Source organism: Pseudopipra pipra, chromosome 2 (genome assembly GCF_036250125.1).
Source record: "Pseudopipra pipra isolate bDixPip1 chromosome 2, bDixPip1.hap1, whole genome shotgun sequence".
NCBI lineage: Eukaryota > Metazoa > Chordata > Aves > Passeriformes > Pipridae > Pseudopipra > Pseudopipra pipra.
Window position 1 is genome coordinate 28732148 of NC_087550.1, and position 23287 is coordinate 28755434.

A 23287-nucleotide genomic window follows, 5' to 3' on the forward strand; every position below is an offset into this window, starting at 1 on the left:
AAGAGAGAGGGATGTACAAAATGCACAAACTTGAATGTGCACAGGGAAACTTGTATTTGCAATGATGTGTCGACCAATTGTCAAAAGCCAGTACCTCCTCCATTTGTTCTGATTATGCCAGTATTGCTTCTTCATCACCCATGCAGTGTGTCCTGTCCTAGTGGATTTAATGTACAGTTTTTTCCTGCAGGCACCCCCTACTGCGTTAAATCTTATGGGAAAAACTGCTTCTCTTTCCACGGAATTGCTGACCATCACAATTCTGGGGAAGGTGTCCTTGGTATTTAGTGGGTCTAGATGTGCTGGGCCACTGGGCCATAGCTGGAGAGCAGGCTGAAGCCATCTGTGTTTTCCTACTGCTGTGTCCAGTCCCAGTGTGGGTTTCTGGGTAAACTGAGACACTTCATGAGCACTAGGACAACATTAAGCTACTTCTACATGCTGGACTAATCCTGTCATGTCTCCCCTGGCAAGTTACTGTGTTCACTATAGGAAGTGTTTTCTGAGATGCTGTGGTATTCAGGAAGGCAAAATATAAACTAATTTCTTTCAGTCTAAGGGCCTACAAAATTCTGAAAAAAATTAAAGTAAATTCCCACTTCACAGGCTTTGCTTCACTTTGTTATTAACTTAATTTGATGGCTCTACCGATGCTTGTGGGTACTGCTACATAATGAAGAAAGACAATTTGTTTTCCACATAAGAAATTAAGTTAGTTTGAACTTCTATTTATCTAGTAGTTTTATTCTTCTCAGGTTTGCAACTTGCTAAGAAATGTAGGCCCTCCACACCTCTCATAGCATAAGATTTCTTCTGTTAAAGAGACTGAAGATATTTACAGTTAGCCATTTTTTTCCTCTTCAGATTATATCTTTGGAGGCTAGGACTTTATTAGAGAGGGGGAAAATATTGTCTATCTAATCAATAGTTTCCCTTGTCCTCTTAATGAATATTACAGTCACCTTTCTAAACCAGTAAACTATTTGAAACAATTGGGGCTGATCAAGAAGAAAATCCAGTGCGGAAAAATTCTCTTGATGGTTACAGAGATCTTACTCCTGTATGAGAGCAGTTTCTCATATTTTTACTATCTCACATTTGAAATATTATAATACCTTCCAGCAAGCATTTGTTACTATCCAATAGCAGTAGGGTGTAGAAATCTGGTCTCTAAAGAGAGTATCTTCAGAGGCACTCACTATTTGGTGAGAAACTGGCTCAGAGCCTTGTGACGCCGGACGCACAGGACCACTTGGCGATTGAGATAAACAAAAAACGCTCCCAGGAACCCAGAACATATGCTAATATGGAGAAAAATAAATAAAATCATAAAAAAAACCAGATAATGCACAAACCATCAACCAAGAAAATGAATTTAAGTAGTTTCATCTTCAGCTGCTTATGAAGTCTTTTAAATGTCACTTAAAGGGTTACTCCTACAGCAACTCATTTGAAGACTTTGACTCCCTGATGAAAGGGAAGAGATTACTTCGGACCTCTTTGTCATTCATAATGTCATTTTAACACTTAAATTTTCTCTTGCTTAGAGGGGGAAATCTCATCTATAAAAATCTGTAAAATAATCTATAAAAAGTGATTGCAAGTTCTCAGTGGGGGCTGTCAAAGAGTAACTGGATAAAGACCAGTATTGTCAGAAATTAAACATCAGGTTGGAACAGGAAATAGTTAAAATGGAGTTTAACTCTGATTCAGCAAAATTATATGCCTAAAACAAATACTAAAAGTAATTGCAACTCTTTTGCCTAGAGCAAAGTATGTAATTTCTATGATCCTAATCACCTAGGCCTAAGTTTCTGATCCTAATAAAGTAAAAAAAAAAATATAGTGGTCTTATCCTTATGCTCTGTAGCCTAATGAAACCAGGATAAATAGGGCCTAATATTTAAAGGTAAAAAAAAAAAAAAAGAACAAAAAAAAGCTGTATTTGGAATTTGTGAGGGGAAGCCTTATTTTATGTGGCACATAACTAATCCACATAATATTGAGAATAAACAGATAAGATTTTCATTCTATTAATTTTTTAAATGAGTGGAATTTTCCTTGTTATGTGCTAAGCATGCTTTTGCCAAATCTCAAAGATTAATTTAGCATACTTAAAACATTGCATGTTGAAAAAAATCCTGCTTGGTAATTTAAAAATTGCATAAAAACAAGTTTAAACTAAATCTAAAGCTGTTCACAAACAAACATGTCCAATGAACTACTCTTAAATATTTTAAGCAAGCACTGTTTAGAACTACAGTTAAAATAGACCAGGCAATATAGGCCTAAGGACTTCACAGTGAACTACATTTCTCTGTAACACCTTATTTTTAAAAATAGATCTCTCCATTCATGTCTAATAATTTGCCAACAAACTGGAAGTGCACTTCCTGTATATATTATGCAATTTAATATTTGCTGACAGGGAAGAACAAGATCTACCTATTGATAGTGCTTGTCCTACCTGAAAGCAAAGAAATATGTTGGACAGAAAGAGAGTTCAACTTTGAGATTTAAGAGAACTTGGAGCATTCCAAGTTGGCATCAGGACTTTATCCAAGATTATCCAAGTCTTTAGAGTTGTCTTCTATTTTAAGTACCACACTGAACACCTAGGCATTTGAAAGTATTTTGTAGTTGCCATATACTCCTTTTCCTAGCCTATACGCAGTACCGAAAAAATCCAGCTCTGTCAACTCTGTTCAAAACATGGCAACAGAAGTTTTGCATTCTACCAATCAGCTGTAAATCAGGATTACTTTTTTCCTTGCCAGACTAAACAAATAGATTCCCCTAGTTCAGCATGCAAGTCTGTTTAAGGGGAAGAACAAAATGGATACATATTATTAGCAAGAACTCGTGTATATTCATGCATTTTCAATATATCTGATGTCTTCAAAAAATTCCACTTCAGTTCATGTTCAAATAAATTAAGAGGAGGGCAGCCTACTAAAAGGAGCTGGAAAACCTCAAATACATTCCTTGTCTGGGATCCAGGTCTTGCAACAGAATGTGATCACCACACCAGTACAGGTGTTTGTTCTTAGAGTACATTCCCTTCATTATTGCTCTGCAGTGATTTCTCTGGAGCCTCTCTCAAGCTCTAACCAGAGATGTTTCCTCACAGCAATTCCAAACTCAGGTTTTCTCTAGTATTTCCCAATATTTATTCTTCTTGAGTTCATTCTTTCATTTCCCAATCAAAGAATCCACATCCACAAATGAAAACAAATCAGATATCTCCACAAACAAAATAAAACTGATGCTCATCTTAATAAATTAACCATCGTTCTCACTGAATCCAATTGCAGTTCAGTTGCCCTTGCCACCATGTCGGATGTACCAACCTCTCTTGAAAAGGATAACCATTCTGACCTGATGAAAATGAAACTTCTGGTTAAATCTTTTGTTCCATTTTTATCATGTGAAAAGGCCATACTTGTTGGATCGGTTCACTTGGGGATGCCATCGAAACAGTTAAAGGCCCATTCAGTAAATCTATTCCCAGAACTTCAACCAAGTTAAACGTACTTTTTTTTTTTCCTCAAACTTAATTTTTCAAGAAGATATGTGGAAAGGAAATGACAAACAACTTGATAATACCCACATTTCCTTCTTTACCCATTGTGCTACATGGACACCCTCTGAAGGAGGAATTCCAACAAGTAGAAGCCTTATTTGTGACAACCAAAGTGTCTAAAAGTGATGTATATAACTATTTGGCAGAAGAATTCCTAACAGAGATCACATTATAACTTTGTAGAGCAAGGAGTCAGTTTTCTGGGAACTTACCCTATTATAGCAAACGCTGGGAGCTCTTTCAGATCAAAGGGGAAATCCATACGGAAGTTTGTTCTGAACAGGGCTGTGATGGTATCTGTGAGAGAACAAGGAGGTAGAGGAGGAAAGGTAATAATGCGGTGAGAAGTTAAATGCCATAAAATCTAGGAGTAGGGACAAGGAAACTAGTTTATATGTGCTCCTGTGTGGTTTCATGACATTATATACAGTATTACAGATTGGCAGACTGCTCTGATTTTAGTAGTGCCTATTTTTGAGCACTTGCAACCCCAGATATTATAAATTTGTTTTCAGAGACTATATACATTTTATAACTACAATCCCAGATTTTTAAAGGGTTTTCTTTTCTTTCTTCTCTTCTACCATCCATTCACTATTGCAGAGAAAAAAAAAGCTCTGTTCACTATACTCACTGACTCTGAAAAGGTCTCTTTGTTGAGGCAGGCAGTGCTTGCATATCTGGAGAAGCTGTGTCACCCACAGTTGTGATTGCCTTCTAGAAACAAAACTCAGATCCTCTCTGAAGTTACATCTGAAAAATTTTTGACTGGTACCAAAACAATGAAAGGCTTAGAAATGAGAGATGGAAAAGATCAGCTAAGCACCATCTTCTCCAGCTCACTCCTCCTGGTAGTGTTGCCCTGCTAAAACGAAATATTGAAACCTGTCTTACTTTTATCTGGAGGTACACTGTTGTGTGGAAACCATACATATCTGTATGCCAATGGGTGAAGTACAAATTAGCAATTTAATAGGGTGGAAATGCAGCTGAATGAGGATGGATGTAAATCCCAATTTGCCCTGGATGAAGCGATTATTTGCAAAATGAGGAAATAAAAGAAGCAGTGAAAATCTAGCCTTGTATAGCAATGACAGGAGGCATTAATTACTTGTTAATTGTTCAGGCAGCACTAGTGTAGTGGTTTGGACTTTGATTTTCCCCAGAGGCTGAAAAGTGGTAGACCCCAAGGGGTGGAAACCTCTGGAAGTTTTGAAATTCTACCCAATGGGCGCTCCTGCAGAAATGTCAACATCTCACAAACTGACCGGAAGAGATGAGTTGTAGTTTTTGGTGGTTGTAGGAGAGGTGGCCATGTTGTGAGCCACGAGGTAGGGGCTCTGTGCCCCTTGGGGCCTCTGGCCCCCTCCCAGCCCCGGCTGGGGGGCTGCAGGGACCTGGAACAGCATAAAGCTGGGCAACCTTGACAACTAGGTTTAGGGTAATGATTTAATCAGGTCTCTGTGGGTTACATTAGCTACTTTCCAAATTGGGAAGATCTTGCTGTCTGCCTCTTCACCATGTTCCTTCCCTCCCAGCTGCACTGTTCTCCTTTCCCACCGTGCCCATTCCCACAGCCTTCACTTAGTTCTTTCATCTCATTGCAACCTGACAGAAAACCTATCTGCTCTTTTCCTGAATTAGTCCTCTGCCAGGAAGGCAAGTTGAATGGAGGGCTTGAACAAACACAGAGATGGTACAAGGGAGGGGAATCGAAGATGGTGAAAAGCGAGATATCCTCTTTTTTTGTTAGATCAGCCCAAAAAAGGGATCATCTCAATACAGTTTTAGGAAGCAGATGGTCCAAGCCACTAAATGGCAGTGCACTAAAAAATATAGTAGGGCTCATTTTCAAAGACTTTTGCCACAGGGTGACCAGACAAAGGGAGACAGTCACAGCACTTAGTCTGAGTCTTTCTAGGTTCCCTCTCTACTCCCACAAGACAGAAAGAACTTTCCACAGAAAGATTCACCGCACCTATCTTCATTCTCTTTCCTGAGTGGCTAACCCATACTGAAACTGAATGTCTAAGCCTTTTTCTCTCCATTGGCTACAAACTTCATCACTTTAGAGTAGCTGTTCAATTCTTACAAGGTTAGAAAAAGTAAAAAGAAATGAGAAAGTCTAGTTAATGTGAAGTCTACTTAGAAATAGCTTTGAACTTTAAAATAACACGTAAACACTTTAAAATAACATGTAGAAGTGATCAGAAGGAGCAGGAGGAAGGCAAGGCATAAAACACTATGGCAAATAAGATGAAAGTTCGGGACATGGTAAAGCAGAAGTTCTGCAAATTGTAGAACTCCAGTCTTCCATGGCTGGCAAACAGGGGCTTAAGCTTCAGCAGTCAAAGAGAGTGGGCCAATCGTAATTTGGAAAGTACAGATTATGGTGTAAAGCCTGCCAAGAAAGTCATGAGTATCTAGAAGCAGGCAAAGATTTTGTGGGTCTAAGAAATACAAGACTTTTGGTGAGATGCTGCACAACTTAATTGCATCTGTTACTCTGATATGATCACTTCCCTACCTGCTACTTCCTGGTAGCAGGCATAACAGAAAAACCCTTGCATGAACAAAGACTGAAAAGACTGTGCTTGTAACTTCCAAGGGAAATGAGCAAGAAAAGACATGAAAGATAAGTTAGAGCAGGCATGATAAAAGATCATAAAATAATGAATGACTTAGCTAGACAAAAATTTCTAGTTCCTTAATACAAGAACAAGGAGACTAGCAACGCAGACAAAGAAAATTCAGAACTATGAAAAGGAACAATTTGTAATAGACAATTGAATCATGGAGCTTTTTCACCCAGACAGTCAATGAAGCAGAACTTAAGGAGCCATTAATATGGATATTAAAGCTGTCTGGATGATTTTGAAGAAGGGACAGGAGTCAAGATGTTTCAGGATTAAGCTGATTTCTAGTGATTTGAGAAAGTAGACAAAGTGAAGGACAGGAGATTATCTCCTGTTATCTCTCTTTGAATTTCTTATATTTTTTTATGGAAGGAATAGAAAGATTGGTGGGAGGGGTGTTTTGTGACAGATCTAATGGTTGAATACCCCTCGCTTTTAGGCACTGTGACATAAACAAAGATGTATTCACTTTCTACATTCGAGTAGAAAGTGTAGTCATTTTCTATATTCAAGAGTATGTTCAAACTCCAAAAAAATCCAGCCCTGTGAAGCCCAGAGACACAAGTTATAGCACTTTCAACTAAGCAAACTGCCCCCATGGAGCTCAGGTCAATAAAATAGATACAACTGTAAAAATGAAATAAAAAGGCATTATAAGGAAGAGATTTACACAGAAATGGCATCCTTCTGCACCAGAGCTCTATTCCTGCAGTGTCTGAGATGCTTTCCTGAAGAAGCTTGCCCTGTGCTATTTCTGTCTGCACAAATGTCACTCTCATGCTTTTCAGTTACTTGAGACGGTTATTTTTTCAGGACCTTCAGTCATATCCTACCAATCCTGTAGCCTCTTAATCATTTAATCATCTCAATTTTCTTGACTATTTGTTTTAATGTTTTTAGTCAAGAGATGATCAAATAGACCATGGTATTTCCATCAGTCACAGCAGCATACACTGTGGTAGGTATTGCATTCTTTGTGATGGGATATCTCTGTATTTACAGCCTTCATATTATTTTGAGTAGAGGCAAAAATCTCACCTCAGGGGCCCTTTTGCTTGCCAAACACTCATATTCTGTCATTTATCAGTCATATCCTCAGCACACTTAGGAATAGGTTAGGTTAGATAATCTATGACACGACACTTTCTCTTCTCTGTACTGCTGAAATCACATGTTGTGGCAGAAGTTTCAAACGTTGTAGAACATTGTGGTTCTGAGGAAGATGGAAAGTAACGCATTAATACAGCAACTTTAGTACGAAGACAGTAGCTCTTAGCTTACCTGCATCCTTGTTCCAAACTGCAAGAACTCGGAAAATGAAGGCACTAAAGGTAGCTGCAAAGAAACCTCTCCAATAATTGCGCACAGCGAAGTAAGTGGAAGTGACCTCAATGCTGAAAAGTACCCCTAGAAAGAGTTGAAAAGGGAGAAAAGTTAAAATCAGAAGTGCAATGTTAGAAGCATGAGAGAGGCTTCTAAATAGCCTTCTAGAGCAGTGGTCTCCACACTTATTTGATCACATACCCCTATCAATAAAAGATTTTTGAGCATGTACCCTCCCTTTTATAAGTGTATTTATTTAAAAATAATATGCATGCATTACTGTACTAAAATATCATGTACAATATAAAACATACACACACACAAAAAAGATGAGATGATGAAATAAACAAAAATTTTTAAAAAGTATTTGTTTTATTTATTAATGGAGCAAAAAAAATTTGTTCTCACCTTGAAGTACATCAAGTACATACATCAAGTATGTTTATTTTTTCAAAAATAACTGCTAAGTAGCATGCTACTGACAGACTCCTGTCATCACAGAAAAGATCAGCAAATTCAGAAGACTTGTCATTTTTGTAAAAGAAAAATGTGTAACTGCTCTTTAAATTCAGTTGCCATGAGATAATCAGCAAATATCTGTAGAATTTTCATGGTCACTGCCTCCCCCCCATCTCATTACAATGTATTGCAAAGATTCTACTGTTTCAGTCTTGTTTTTATGAAATGAAGCACATCAATGATACCCTCTAGCACCTTGTGCATGTCTGTCTCCCATGTCTTTGCTGCAATAGCTCACCCATGAACATCACAGTGAACAAATTCCTGATGTAGCACTATCAATGTAACCTTACCACCCAGTCCTTCTCTTAGTCCGCTCCACAGCTTTTCCGTAAAGTATTTTTATTAAAGAAGTGATTTACTGTTGAGAACACAGCTTCTGTACTAGATCCTTCCTTCAGTGACTCACGGAAAGTAGTTCTGCATGTATTTCACTATTGAAACAGAATTTGGCAAATACCATAATGTGAGGCATTTTAGAAACACCTGTACTTTCTTCCATCCAAACAGGAAGCTGCTTCTAGAGTGTAATTTGTACAAATACCTGTTTCTTCAAACCTTTAGCAATGTTTCCTATGTATCTTTCCATAGCATTTGCTGACCAAGGAATGCATTTTAGTTTGCTGCTCTATTGCCTTCTGTGTATTATTGCAGACACTTTTACCTTGGCAGGAAGAACAAGTGTTTTCTCGGTGGTATGTGGCTTTTTGTATTTCACTGTGAAGCAAGAAAAACCTTCCTGTCTTCTACACTAATGTCATTAAGTGTAATTTATTATTAAGTTCAGTGAAATTTTGTACTGTATTGAATGTCACATGACTTGAAACATCACTAAAATAATTGTAGAGGTTTGTCTTCATGTTCTGGATGCTTAGATTTTAAATGTCTTACTATTTCTGATGGTTTCATACAATCATTAGTGAACTTCTCAAAGCACAATACACACTTAGGGTGAGGTTCATCGTTAATGATAGCAGATGTAAATCCATATTTAAAATAGCCTTTGATAATTCTGATTTTTTTGTCCTACTTCTTGTCAGATCTGATTAGCTGATCACTGCTGCACCTCATAGTGTGGCTGATTAAGAGCCTGTACTAGGAGCAGAAGTGTCAGCTCTGCCATTTTCTTGTCATTTGTCTGAGCTTGCATTATTAGTATTATCTTCAATCCATGGCCTCTTTGCAGGGATCTTTTTAAGCCACTTGTCGAATTTGTGAGGATTAGTTTAGTAACACTAGATAACATAATCCAAAAATCCACTTAATCCAATATGGGCACATATTGATTGCAATACACTGCAATATGCTGAAAGAAAGCAAATGATTGAGGCACCATGGTCAACTCTCTGCTTTGGGAACAACCCTATGCCTCATGCACTGTATGTGATAAGTGGCCATATGACATAAGAGGGCACCACTGCAAATTCGTATACTTAATGTTAGCAAAGTTTAATTTATTTAGTTTTTTATATTAAAAAAATAAAAATTCTGCTATTTCCTTCCCACACCCAATCGATAACCTTGTGTACCCCCTGGGAAATGTGCACCCCAATTTGGAGACCACTGCTCTAGAGAGCCTTCCCCTCTTGCCTCCAGAAGGTGGACAACATGTGGAAAAAAAGACTGTGTCAGAGATGCTGGAGAGGTTGGTAACAATAAAGGTAAGCTTTGTCCAAAGTAAATGACAGATCAAAAATGTGGTGCAGGAAAGGGGAAGAGGAGAGGAGGACTAGTCAGGAGAGGATTTAGGTACCTGAGAAAAAGGAAACAGAACAGCCACTTGCCTCCAAGTGGTGTGCCAAAGCAGCAGCCAACACCCACAGCACACCCCACAGTCAGGACATCCGTGTAATAGTATGGCTGCTACTGGTGAAAGAGACAGAGAGACAGACAAACAGAAGAAAGAAGGAAAGAAATCAGAGAGTGAGTAACAAAATTGGCAGGTATGGCCACATAATATCACCCAGCTCTGTCACCAGTCTCAGTTATAGCTACATTTATCTTATTTCTCCCTACTGAAATGGCTTCAAAATATTCAAAAGACAAGACCTGGCATAGGACAGGCATATACCTGGAATCACACATTCAAGACACATGAAGAAGGCAGCATCTCATCTTCCATTGAAACATGCACATTTCTGTCACTGTAAAAGAAATGTCTCATGGAAAATATTCCAGAGGGTGAAATGAGCCCAAGTAGGTTTTGTTCCACCTCTTTTACTTTGGCAGGGAATCTCAGGATGCGCTTGTGCCACAGACTGCCTCAAAAAACCCACCCTGTAAGTCAGCGTGTACAAGGCACATGCATGTCCAGGGCAGAGTGTGGACTCATGCTGAAGGTCCTTTCACGCTGGGTAGGTGAGTGGGTAACAGATCACCTAGTAAAACATTGTGCTATCCTGGTGAAAACTATCATGATAATAAAGGGAATTGGAAGGTATAAAAGGTAGAGACTTTCTAAGAGACTGGGCACCAATAACTTGTCAAGGGATAAACTGGCTTTTTATATCCATCCTCATTAAAACATAGAGTGGTATGTATCAGCAACAGTGCCAAGAATTATGCACCATGGGCAATATGATATGAAGTTGCAAGCTATATCCTGGACTAAGGTCAGCTGAAGATTACGTCTCCCAGGTAATGGAAATCACATATGGCAATTTGGTGTGAATCCAAAAGAGGAACTAGGCTACAAACACTATTATAATTTTCTGTTTGTTCCCATACTACAGTGTTATCACAGACTCACAGCAAGTATTACTTTGGAAGGTGGCTCTGAGTGCTTCTCTATCTCTCCATCAGAGATGGACTAACTCCAAGGTTAGACCAAGGGTGCTAGGATCAGGGTGTTCTGGATCAGGGTGCTAGGTGAGCCCTGAACACCTCCAACAGTGGAGATTCCCTAACCTTTCTTGGCACTTTTGCCCCCTGAACCACCTTGGGGCAAGGGAAGAAATGTTTTTTATGCAAGGATAGAATTTCCCTTGTTGCAAGGGGACATACAGCTCTCAGCCTCTTTCTTGCTGAGCCTGATTTTCTTCCTGGCACATCTTTTCTCAAGTTATCAATTGAAGAACCTCTAATCTGTAGCAGACAAACTACATTCCTTTTTTTAAAATAGCCAACCAGAGTAAAGATCATTATTATTGCTGCTGCAAGACCATGTTGCATGTCAGCTAACTCATCCATTTGAAGACTAACAGGAAAGTAGTGTATGGACGAAATAAAGCCAACTTAGAAAAAAACATAGCATTTAAAAACTCCTTAAACTCATGAGCACAATAACCATGGAGAGAGGCTCAGGGCAGTGCATGGGGAGGGAGAGAAGTGAAATGAAGGCACAACAAAGAATGGAGAACGTTTTAAAGACAAATTATTTATGAATATATTTCCACTGCTTTAAGAGAAGTTATGTTCCTCTGGCACATGTGCTGTTTAAAGAAATTCCATGAATCAGAAGACTAGTACAAATGTGAGGAGGAGACATAAATTTCCACATTTCTTCTGAAACTGGGATCATAGAAAGGTGGGAAGGGACTACTGGAGTTGCCTCCTTCAACTTCCTGCTCAGAGTTCTGCTAATTCCAAGGCTAAATCAGGTTCTTGTCCAGGTGAGTCCTGAACATCTCCAAGGGTGGAAATTCCCTGGAAACTCTGAGTATCTATGGCAGTGCTGAATCACCCCTGGGAGAAGGGAACATAATTTCCTTGAACACAGTCAAAATTTCCCTCATTGGAAGTTTTGTCCATTGCTTCTTGTACTATGTCACTCTGGAAAGAGCCTGGATTAATCTTTGCTAAAACCTCCCTTTAGGTGGCTGATGACATTGGTTACACCATCCCCCTTTAGCCTTTTCTCCTTTAGGCTGAACAAACCCAGCTTTCTCAGCTTCTCCTCATATATCATTACTCCAAACTCCCAATCATCCCATTGGCTCTTTGCACCTCTCTGATATGGGGAGTTCAAAACTTCACACACTGATGTTTCTGTTCTCCAGTCCATTGATGAAGTATTCATGTAGTAGTTTCCAGTTCACATTATCACTTCCTATCACACTTGCCATCACCTCCTGCTCTGCTGCTACTCCTTACATTGAAGTGTTTTTTAACTTCCGTTCTCTACTCGATCCTTGTTGACTTTCTGGACAGCCCTTGGTGCTCTCCAGCTGGAACAATGTCCATGGCAGGCAGGGACTGAACAAGCTATTGATTAGAAATCAGCATATTAATAGGTGTCACTCTTCCTATAACCTTCCCTTCCTTTTGCTGCCACCAGTTTCATGTGAAAAGAAAGAACTCGTGTTGCTAGAGTGGTAAGGTATCTGTGGAGAACCTTTCCTGAGAGCAGAAGATCTCACAGCAGGAGGCTAAATGACTTGTACATTAAATGCCACATATAGGAAGACACTTGCCTCCAAGAGGAGCCCCGAAGCAACATCCAACTCCAACTGCGCAAGCCGGCACCAGAAGGTCGAACTGCCTATGCACATTCTGGAACAGAGAGTGCAGCCAGAGACGGGCATGCTGGGGTTAGAGGGAGCAAAGCCAGGGGGTTAGGACCCAGAATAATGAAAATAAGCAACAGCAAGCAGCAGATTCAGCCACTGCTATTACAAATAGCAGGCTCTACACGCTTTAGTGCAGCCTTTAGTACTGTCAGCTGGTCTTCAGCAGTGACATCTGGTCCTTGTGCGCAGACACTCAAGTAAAACAGCCCCTCCAGTTGTTGTATTATACAGTAAATTTCTGCTAAGAGCCTGCATGTAAGGGAGTTCCTGCATTTAGTTATATGTGCAGTTAATAGATTTTTTTGTACAACTAGTCAACACAGTGATCAGCCTGCAGAGGTTGTTCTGCAATAACAAAAGCATAGAGATGGTATCAGTGTCTATAATTAGCAATGCTGTATAAATTTGGCTTAAGGACAAATTGATTTTTGTCTGCAGCTACTTTTTTATACAGACAATGATCACAGTGCAAAAGTATCAGCATTGAAAACTTGTCAAATACATATTTCTAATCAGCCTCTGTGTAATTGAAAGGTAACATTGGTGGTCCTAGACTGTATATCTGGCCTCCCACTACCATTTCTTTTGGCTTGTAGTTTGCTGCTCAGCAGTACAGTGAACTTCATATTTCCTCTCTGTTCTGTGGCCTACCTATACTATCCTATGTGTCTACAGAGTTCAGCCTGTGGAAAAGCTATATGCAGAGACACATGTCTTACCTCATACACACCACAGAAGATTGACATGAACTTGCTGAGTACTGCAGCACAGATACTGGCAATATGAACAAAAGGACCCTGCAAGAGAAGAGGAGGAGGAAATAAGAGAGGGTTACCCTCTAGTTACTGACAACCATTTAGCTATTGAAGACCTCATAATTTTTCTTTGGCCATCTCAACCATTCAGACAATCAATAGGGTTGGAAAAGACCTAGATCACCAACATCACAGAGTCCAGTTGTTAACCCAGCAGCACCATGTTCACCACTAGACTATGTCCCCAGATGCCACAACCACTCAGCTTTTGAACTTTTCCAGGGGTGGTGATTCCATCACTTGCCTAGGCAGCCTATTTCAATGTCTGACAACCCTTTCAGTGAAGGGGTTTTTCCTAATATCTAGTCTAAACTTCCCCTGGTGCAACTTGAGGCCACTTCCTCTTGTCCTGTCATTTGTTACCTGGGAGAAGAGACCAACCCCCACCTGGCTACAACTTCCTTTCAGTTTGTCTAGTTGTAGAGAGTGACAAGGTCCCTCCTTAACCTCCTTTTCTCTAGGCTAAACCACGCTAGCTCTTAGCCGCTCCTCATAAGACTTGTGCTACAGACCCTTTAATCTTCCTCAGTCCTCCAATATCCATTTATTTTCCAGACTCTGATCACTATTGCACATGGAAACAGCAATATTTACCTCTTTCCCCACAGGCATGCCACTTCCAAGCCCAGCTGTAAGGCTCACAACTTTGGCCACAAAAGCTTTGAGAGTGAGATACTCCTTGAGGACCACTCCCCTCATAATGGTCTTGAGCTCTGGGATCCCAGACCCTGGTAACAACAGCAGAGCAGGGAATGAACTAAACCCGCAGGCAAATGAAACAAGAAAAACAAGACAGACAGAAACAGATGTTGCCATGCCTTCTGCCCTCACCAACAGCCTGTGGAGAGACGAGGTGGCAGACAATGGCGGCAAACAGAATAAGAGCAAGTGGGTATGCAACCCACACCACATACTGCATAGGAACATTCGGGTGCAGCTTTCCGTACATCCACTTGTAGGCTGTAGACAGAAAAACAGAGAAGTTGTCAGTAACCACAGGTGCTCCAAACAGGTTGGTACATATCAAAGAATCACACGCTTGCAAACGTGCCCATGCTAAATCTCCCTGAGAAATGCTACCCCAAAGTCTTCATTTTCTAAGACAAGCCTTGTTACATTTGAGTTAAAAGGATGTGAGCAATGTTGTGTGTGCCTGTGTGCACACTGAGATAAGGGGAGGGGGGCCTGAAAAATCTTGTAATTTTTATAGCTGGGAAAGGGGAAACAGACCACAGGAAAAATGCAGGGAAGGGATATAAGACAGCAAAGAAGAGATCTTTCTGAAAAGGGCCAAAGGTCAGAGCACTATGACGCCAGGTAGCAGAAAACTGCAGGGCACTGTATAAACAAAAGTTGGAAAGAATAATGATATAAAAAGTCAAAACAGTGTCAGGAGGATGTCTAAGAACTCTTTCCCCTTCCCATCTTCATTGTGCTTAATATTCTTGGGGAGGAAGAGAAGCAGTATAATAGGAAGGACCACAGTACTACTTCCCTGTGCTCCTGCATATTCAGAAGGGGAAGGTATTGAAGGTAATGTTTTTGTCTTTGGCTCATAATACACATATCCTTTGTTTATGCCCACTAACTTCTAAATTTTTTCCCTGCCGTCCTTTTAATGAACCTCTTGCCATTTACCCTTAAAACTTCAAACTGCCCTGACAGCAAGGGGTGAGGATGTATACTGATGTTAAAGGAGGTGGAACATTGATCACTGGGCTTTGTAAAACATTTGTATCATTTACAATCTGCTTTTGCAACACCTGAACGGGACCCACCCTGTAGGCTCTTTGCACTGGCATAATCCATTCCCCAGCTCACCAACGCCATGACCAGACCCAGCAGAACCAAGAAAATCCAGTCCTCTCCAAGCTTCTTGGTAATATATTTCTGCATGCGTTTAGCACAGTCTGTGGAGGGAAGAGTGAACCAGAAAAATTGAGGGAAGATAGATGAAGCACGTGTCTATCTCTCCTATGCTGAGAACTGACCACAATCAGGATTTATTTGGAAGTATCATGGGATTTGTGTTGAAGGACTGGTACCCATCCCTCTCTCACACAGTTCTGCAAAAAAATAAAAGGGAAGGGAGTGTGTGTGTGTGTGTGTGTGTGTGTGTGTAGTGTGTGTGTGAGGATACATAGGATGGAATTTAACATCTTGTACACTAAGAGCAAAAGTCTGATACAAGGAAGTCGTTTTCCTCTTGTTACAGAGATCTGTTGTGGAAAAAAATATTATTATTGTTTTTTATTCCAAACAGATCTTGACTCTTCCTAGGATGAAAGCTCACATGAAAAAATTTTTTCTTTCAGTGAGATTCCTTTTCCTTCCCCCTGTCCTTCTCCCCAGTCACAATTGCTTAAATTCCATCTCTCTGGCAGGCCTACCCAATGTCTGGTCATAGGGTAATGAAAGATGAATTCTCCCTACCTTGACATTTGGAATAGTGTTCTTCTTTGATCTGTACTTGACTGTCACGTTTCAGGGGTCTTCCATTGTTCTTTTGGGCCTGTTTCTTCAATAGTTTTCCTGCTTCCTTCTCTGAAATGTCAGTTATCTGATCTGTGTATTTGCCATAAAGCTAGAGGAGCAGAAAGCAAGAGAGATCAATAGAAAAGATAAGGCAATGCTCCTTCACAGATAGCATTAAGGATGAAAAGGCAGATCAATCCACCAATAGTCCAAGGTGCGGGCCCAAATGTACCCAGGGAGGGAGACTGAAATAGAAACTCTCAGACCGATGCAGCTCATTTTGCTTTTTTTCTTTTTTCTTAGTAGTTCCCACTTCTCAATCTTTCCAAAACCTTTTCATCTCCTTTTTGGGAGTACAAGGTATGGTCACAGAATTCTCATTGTCTTCTAACATGCCAAGAAAAAGCTGGCTGTGGTCTAAAGAGATTGAGCAGACTTTCTGGAGGTACAAAAGAAGGTCAAAAGAGTTCACATCAGGCTGCCATCCTCAAAGCTGTCTCACAGATTTCAGCAGCACTGTAAAACATCTCTGAAGGTTTTAAGATGTATTACACTATCGAACAGGCTGCAGGAATGTCCTGCATCTGTTCCTCCTGCTGCCAAGGATTGCTTAACAGGGCACACAGCCACCGATAGTGCCTCCAGAGGAAAAGAATCAGCATCAGCTCAGAAATATCACTGGGTACTGCACTTCTGGTATTTACCCAAATCAGCATGTTAAATCCTCATGTATCTCCAGTTCCTCTGAATTTCCTAACTGCTTAGTCCAGTCTTTGTCTTCAGATACTAATCTTGAAATGCCATTGGTTATATGCAATTCACAACTAGCTACACATGCTTAGCAAGGATATATCATACATGGGTATGCAGTAAACACGGCAGTTGTGCTGTCTTGTCAACAAGATCTTAAGGGAGTTTGAAGAACCCTGACTGTGCCCCCTTGTTTGTTTACCAGATTCCCTGAAGAGCAGCTATCCTACCTCACTCTTCCAGAGTATAGGTGGGGAAGGTGTGTATTTAAGAAGCTGAGAATAAACCTCTCCTTCTCACATGTCCTTCAATGAACCAGGTTCAGCTTTACTTCAGGTCAGGTTACCACCTGATGCACTTCCCACCTGTAAGAAGGCAACTCTGCTTCCTCCGCAGTACAACATCTGCTTCTCTGAGATCTTCTGAGTGGCAGGAGGAGAGTGAGCAATGTTTTTATCAGTGAAGTAAAACACTTTAGCTGTAGAATGACTAGACATAGGAGAGAGATAATGCACTACCACACACTTAGAAGACATTTCTATTTGACAGTTCCTGCCTCCTCCTTTCGAGGTAACACAAGAGATGTTCCTGTTCCCCTAAGATAAAATAGATTCAGAGACTCAAAGAGAGATTTACACTGAAAGGCACCTCCGGAAGTTTCCAGGCCAAGCCTCTGCCCACAGAATGCAAACTCCAAAGCCAGATAAGCCAGATTAGGCTGCTCGAGACTTTGTCCAGGCAATTCCTAAACATCTCCAAGGGTGGAATTTATCCAGCTTCTCTGAGCACCTGTTTCAGTGCTCTATCAGTTAATACTTCAGTACAACACATATGACTGAAGGTCCTAATTATTTTAGTTATTTGCACATATTCCTCAAGAGACGCTTGAGCCATATGCCATAGCTCCCTTTGGAAATCCTAGTGGATTTTTTTTTCATCGAACACATCTATGCTTTATTAAATCATGCTGTTCTAAAGGTGGCTCACCTAGTGTCGCTTGGACAGATTGATCCTACCTGAACAGCTGAAGGTATTCTTCTTTTCATCACTATATTGGAAACTACACAAATTTAATGCAATTATTAACCACATGACTACCAACACATTCTAAGTAAATTAAGCAATGCAGATCCTTTGCAGTGAGGAATGGCCATGCTCCGAACTCCATAATACAGACAGGACAGTGAAACATCAGGTTGAAGAATTTCATCTAAAAGCTGCCACATAGCAGGCCTGCATAGCAGGTTTTTTTCTCTTACTATGTCTATTTCAGCCAGAAATGCTAAGTACTAACAGATTTTAGACAAATGCATCTTCACATCACCTCAGCTAGTGTTTCATTGCTGTTAAATGGTCATGAGGGATGCATTTATATCAAATACAGCTTAAACCCAATTGTGAACTCAAACCTATATCAAATATGAAATTCAAATTAGAATCTTCCATCTGCCAGACAGAACATCATGACAGTATAATAGTAAGAATGTTGAAAGTCCTCATATGGTATCTCAGTTCACTGCTTCTGGCTGGCTGGAAAATGGTGCACTCAGGATGTGGGAAAAAAGAAGTTAGTCCACAGACATAAAAAAAAAGAAGTTTGTCCTGCCAAACAAGATAGTTTCAACTCATTCGCACATGTGCTTTGCTTCTCCAGGAATCTGGCAGTATCTAAAATGGTAAGAGATTGTGGGACAGAGAAAGAATCCAGAAAGCAGAGGATTACCTTAAAGCAAAATTAGGTTAGGCAAGAACTATCTACTCCACTAGAAGGCATGTAAAACTAAAAATATAACGCAGTAAGACTCTGACTGTTTCTTCTTCTGTTGCTCCCTCACTAACACAAGGAACACAGGATTTCTGAGCACCAGAAAAATTGAAGACAATTTTATAAGATCTCAGTTACCACCTAAGGGTTGAATCAGAAAAGGTACTATCATGCCTAGCTTGGCTAAATGCTGAGTGAGACCGTGATAATGGTGCAAAACCAGCTGAAGGTGTAAATACCACTAAAGATTAAGGGGAGGAACATACATATAAAAAAAAAAAAACATCCAGGGAGAAAGCACAACCAGAGTGAAGAACATTTTCAGGGTTTGTCTTCCCAAAAACTGGGGAAGTTTCATTGCTTGAGTAACATAGGAAAAGCTGCACAGAATCTCAGGGAAAAATACATCACAATCTCAAGACTTTTCTGGGAGCTATTTTCTGAGAGCTCAGCACATGTATAAAACTGTTCTCTCACAGTCCAAAGTCTAAGCTATTTCCCATGCCGTTCAGACTGAACAATACATTTTACACAGAATACTCCAGTCCTGAAACCCCCTTTCCCCAGCACTGTCAGTGCATCCTGTTTATAAGTTGCTGCTCCTAGTCACTGAGGCAGTCCTGGGCTCTGCTTCTCATCCCTTTCATTCCAGCCTTGTAACCATCCTTCTATCTTCATTAGGTGATTTTTTTCTGATGGATCACAAAAGAGAAGCCATATTGGTCTCAAAGGTGAAAACTCACAGAATTCACTGCATAAGTAGATTGAGATGTCAGTAAAAAGTCTTGACTCAATGGTTTAGACATAGAGCCAGTGAGGCACATGCAAGCAGTGGGGGACAGCAACAAAGTAATAGTTTTTCCTGTAGAAAAGGTGGCAAAGGGGAGGGTCTGTCAGCAATTCCATTACTTGAAGGGCGAGAGGGGTTGGAGAGAAACGTCAGAGCAAGACTTCGTGGAGGGGCACAATGAAGGACAAAAGGGAAAAAATACAGCTTGCAAAAAAATCCACGCAAAAGGAAAACATGTCCCCACCTACCCCCTCTTGAGGGTGGTTCAACACAGGAACAGATACCCAGAGAGCTGGGGAATCTTCAGTCTTGGAGATGCTCAGAATGTGCCCGGAAAAGGCCCTGAACAACCTGACCTGTCTTTGGAGTCAGTCCTGCTGTGAATAGGAGTTTGGGCTGGAGAGCTCCAGAGGCCCTCTCACCTACCTCTCTGTGAGCCTGTTATTCTGTATTACTGCATTGCCTGATTTCGTACGGCACATCCCTCCCACTACACCCATCTGTGTATTGCTGAGTGAGCTCTCTGCCAGGAACACACTTTCTATAGTCACAAATAACACAGCTTCTAAATACTTCACCAGCTGTAGCTGCTTTTTCATGCAGACAGAAAGCAATACAAAATCCTACAGTGTATGATAATGTATATTTTTATCAAGGTATATTATATCATCTATCATATGTCTACTATCTGTTATCTTAATTGTCCAACATCATGTGTATATTTTTATTTTTATTATTATTATTATCATCCTACTATTGTTATTATTTTATTATCTATTAAGCACTATATGCTTTTTTACTATTTGAAGGTCCAAGGCAAAAGACCAAGACTCCACTGTTCTAGGGCCTGTGTAAATCCAATCAAATCACAGGTAAAACAGAAGGCAACAGCTAGCAAAAGAAAAGTGTACAACAGAATCAAAACCCCTCTCTGCAAAATGTTTTTTCACGCATCAGTGGAGAAAGAAATCTTAATGATTAATCTAGATGGAAATGGATGAAAACATGTGCAGCAGGTTGTTTTTCATGTTAATAACATGCTAATAAGTATGCATGTTTGTACAAAGTATACATGCATAATTATAATTTATCTGAATGTGGATGAATGGCTAGCAAAATACACACATGCACAGCAAGCCTGGCTTTGCCAGAATATGTCTGCATACAAAGTTTCATACATAAACATACATGCATATGTGTACATGGTTGTTTATGTGAAGTATTTCTGGGACATATTTTTCAGTAAAACTATAAATAGAACAGTCTTTTTTTTCGGTTGCAAATTTTGTTCACAAATGCATGCTTGCTTGGGGACATATCTGCCTGAAGATATCCTTGGGAATGGATTTGATGGCCTTCTTGTTTGTGCTTGAGGTTGTCTATCTACGTGCACTGACCATCATGCCTCTGGAGCCGAGGGCAGAGACATTCTGGTGCCAGGCAGCAAGAGCACAGTGGTGTGTTGTATCTCCTTACTGTATCATCTGTGTCTGCTGGTGAGTATGGTTTTAGATGTGTGGGACTGGCGTACCTGGTGGATATGCGTGAACTGGAATGTTTCTGGGATGCACTTAACTGGAGAAGCAGTTTACATCCTGCAGCTCCCTCCCACACCCCAGCTCACTGTCTGTTCATGGTGCACACACCAAGGTGCATTTCCTTTGCCCATCTCAGCTCTCCAGCCCCAGGTGCTGCCCTACTTGCACCCCATGGGGCAGGCGTGACCCTCATTGGAGTTCAGCTCCAGGTGGGCACACGCACCTCTCCATCCTGTCCCACCCTACCCCATGCTCCAGTCAGACCTTTTCCAGAGGCCTTCCCAGTGGCACTGCTGATTCCAAACCATCTGGGGGGTGGTTTTGGAAGACTTTAGTGTAGGACACATGCAAATTCTCTGATGTTTTAGTTTCAGAAGAGAAGTTCCTGAATATGGCCAGATAACCAATTCTCTTATCTTTCGTGATGTGACACATAACCATCCCCCTTGGGATGCTTATCTACTGGAAGAGATTTTCTTGGTGCCAAATGTGGCTTTTTTTTCTATCACTAAATCACAAATGTCTTCCCCCACCAATTATTCACCATCCATGTAAGGGGATTTGTATTCATGTAAGGAGAAACACCCACTCTATGAATTGCACACTCACACACTCTCTCCCTCATCATTTAATTGGATCCTTTTTTGCACCAAAGCCCTCTTAGGTCAGATTGGTTTGAGCAGAATGGTAGGAAATTAGATACCAGGGCTCTGCTGTAAAATCTCCCTTTGCATGAGGGTGTCCCAAAAGTAGAGGTAAAGGAGATACAGAGAGTAGTAGAACAAGAAGCCATAACCAGAGTACATCTCTGTCCCAGATATTTTTCTGAACCACTGCTTTTATGAACTACAACAAAAGCCAGGTCAAGTGTAAGGGTTAGAAAATCCCTCATTTACAGCTCCCCTAAGAATTACCAAAACTATCAATATACATGTATGGGTCTATGACCATGAAGTTCTTTTTGGTCAGAGAAAAGTCACAAGAGAGCTTTACTTCATCTATACAGCTATGCAGACAGACACCCATCCATCTACATCACTGTTCTCTTTGATTTTATTCACTCTTCTGCTCTATTTAATATCACTATGCAGATGAAGGCAGCTGCAGCTTCTCTTTGTTGTTACAAATACATTAATGCACTGGTTGATTTTTCCCCATCCCAGCATGTCCATTCCAACTCTCATTGAATCTATGGCAGGTGAAAATGACCTCTGACTTGAAATGCTGATAAGGACTCCTGGCTTTAAGTACAACCCTGAATGCCAATGCCTGACCTGGGAGTCAACAAACAGAAAGGGGAGAATTGGTAGGACTGGGAATGGACAACGATGTGTCCTCTACCAGCACTGTTCTGGGAGCCCTAAGAGCCTATGTGATCTCAGGGAGACCTGTGCTGCCACAAACATCCCAGTTGTCCAGCCCTACCTGTGGGTAGCTGAGGGAGTTCTCCAGGTGGCGCGGGTCGTCCCCTGTCCCCCCGGCCTCGCGTCCTGCCTCCAGGGGTATCCCATAACGGGTGCATTTCTCAAAGCAGACATAGTCGTATTGCGGTGTGCCCCCCCACAAAGCTGGCTTCGATTCGGGTTCCTGCGTCATGGTCTCTGAGCTCTCCATGCCCCTACTCTTCCTCACGCTCATCCTTAACGGAGCTGCTGCTCTGGGCCTTACCTAGAACCACCTCGTGTTCTGGCAGAGAGCAAGGCCTCCGCATTTTCTGCTGCTCCTTCCTTCTTTTTTTCTCTCCTCAGACCACTCTGACTTGTCCTGTTCTTGCACCCTCTTTCTCTCTGCACCCCCTACCCTCCTCCTCCTTGTGCCTCTCTCACTTTCTTCCCTTCCTGTACAAAGGCAGTGATGACAGGGTTCAACTATATTTATAGCAACCTTCATCTGCCACATGATTCCTCAGTACTGTGCCTGATCTCAGCAAAAGGCAATAACTCTGTTGGGATTGAATATCAGGTGTGAGCAAGAGGGGAACTCCTGAAGGAGAGGGAAGGGGGAGGGGGAAGGAGGTGGTATGACAGACAGAGATATAAGTACAGAGAAAGAAAGCAGACAGGAGGAGGCAGAAAATATTATCCAGGACATCAGTTCTTTCACAGCTTCCCATCCTGAGCAAGCCGTGTTTGCAATGACTACAAAAGTCAAGGGGCTTCCTCAACCTCTCCCCAGATACCAGGTGTCCAAAAGACTGAGCGACAATCATAAAGATGCCAGCAACTATGATGAGATGGAACAAGATAGGTGTCCACTTAGTGTCCCAAGAAAATTTTACCTAAGTCCACGGCCCACAAGAGAAGGAGCAATCCCTAATGGAGAAGTCAGGCATCCCTGTAAACTGCTGAGCATTACAGTCTAATCTCAACCTTCCCACGTGCCCTTATGGGGAACACTTTGCACTTTGAAGAATGTCACCAAACTGCTCTGTGGGTACTCAATTATAGGTGTATGCAGAAATTTATTCTTCTTAATGCTCATTTTTCACACACTAGAGCATTGAACAGCTTTTTTTCTCCAATCTGCCAGTTGTTTCTCAGCCAGGGAAAAAAGCAACAAGCTGAGCCAACACCAGTGAGCTACCA

The 23287-nt window shown here is 41.0% G+C and overlaps 1 protein-coding gene across 1 annotated transcript in view; it reads right to left on the reverse strand.

The window, feature by feature from the left end:
* Positions 1-22552, reverse strand: part of CLCN1 (chloride voltage-gated channel 1) — a 36421-nt gene extending 13869 nt beyond the window's left edge. The window contains exons 1-10 of the mRNA XM_064644728.1: positions 22128-22552; positions 15818-15968; positions 15163-15294; positions 14216-14344; positions 13979-14112; positions 13289-13366; positions 9846-9924; positions 7501-7626; positions 3796-3880; positions 1200-1301 (exon numbers count right to left, since the gene is read on the reverse strand). Coding sequence (XP_064500798.1) covers positions 1200-1301; positions 3796-3880; positions 7501-7626; positions 9846-9924; positions 13289-13366; positions 13979-14112; positions 14216-14344; positions 15163-15294; positions 15818-15968; positions 22128-22340 — 1229 coding nt within the window. The 5' untranslated portion in view covers positions 22341-22552. The remainder of the gene's footprint in view (positions 1-1199; positions 1302-3795; positions 3881-7500; positions 7627-9845; positions 9925-13288; positions 13367-13978; positions 14113-14215; positions 14345-15162; positions 15295-15817; positions 15969-22127) is intronic.
* Positions 22553-23287: the final 735 nt, after the last annotated feature.